The sequence below is a fragment of the Sphaerulina musiva genome, assembly GCF_000320565.1.
Source record: "Sphaerulina musiva SO2202 unplaced genomic scaffold SEPMUscaffold_4, whole genome shotgun sequence".
NCBI classification, from domain to species: domain Eukaryota; kingdom Fungi; phylum Ascomycota; class Dothideomycetes; order Mycosphaerellales; family Mycosphaerellaceae; genus Sphaerulina; species Sphaerulina musiva.
The window spans coordinates 1,263,213-1,263,629 of record NW_016017386.1 but is presented as its reverse complement, the minus strand read 5'-3'; the positions used below and the strand labels follow the sequence as shown (position 1 = coordinate 1,263,629).

The 417-nt window shown below is 62.6% G+C and overlaps 1 protein-coding gene across 1 annotated transcript in view; it reads right to left on the bottom strand.

The window, feature by feature from the left end:
- Positions 1-122: 122 nt before the first annotated feature.
- The window catches only part of SEPMUDRAFT_116534 (uncharacterized protein), a gene marked incomplete at both ends in the record, with an annotated part of 1,234 nt that continues 939 nt past the window's right edge, over positions 123-417 (bottom strand). Inside the window, one exon of the mRNA XM_016901269.1 lies at positions 123-398. Within this exon, the coding sequence (XP_016761620.1) occupies positions 123-398 (276 nt within the window). The remainder of the gene's footprint in view (positions 399-417) is intronic.

Below are 417 nucleotides of genomic sequence, written 5' to 3'. Positions count from 1 at the left end.
AGCGCTGTGGCCCTGAGCACCTCGTCCTCTACTAGCACTATCGTCCCGAGCACCTCCTCATCTTCCACCAGCACTGCGGCCCTAAGCACCTCCTCATCCACCAGCGCTGTGGCCCCGAGCGCCTACACAAGCGCAGTCGCCTCAAGCACCTCCTTATCCTCTAGCAGCGCAGTCGCCTCGAGCACCTCCTCGTCTTCCACCAGCGCTGTTGCCTCGAGCACCTCCTCGTCTTCTACCAGCGCTGTTGCCTCGAGCACCTCCTCGTCTTCCACCAGCGCTGTTGCCTCGAGCACCTCCTCGTCTTCTACTAGTGCTGTCGCCACGAGCACCTCGTCTTCCACCATCGCTGTGGCCCCCAGCACCTCATCTTCTTCCACCAGCGCTGTTGCCTCGAGCACCTCGTCTTCCACCAGCGCT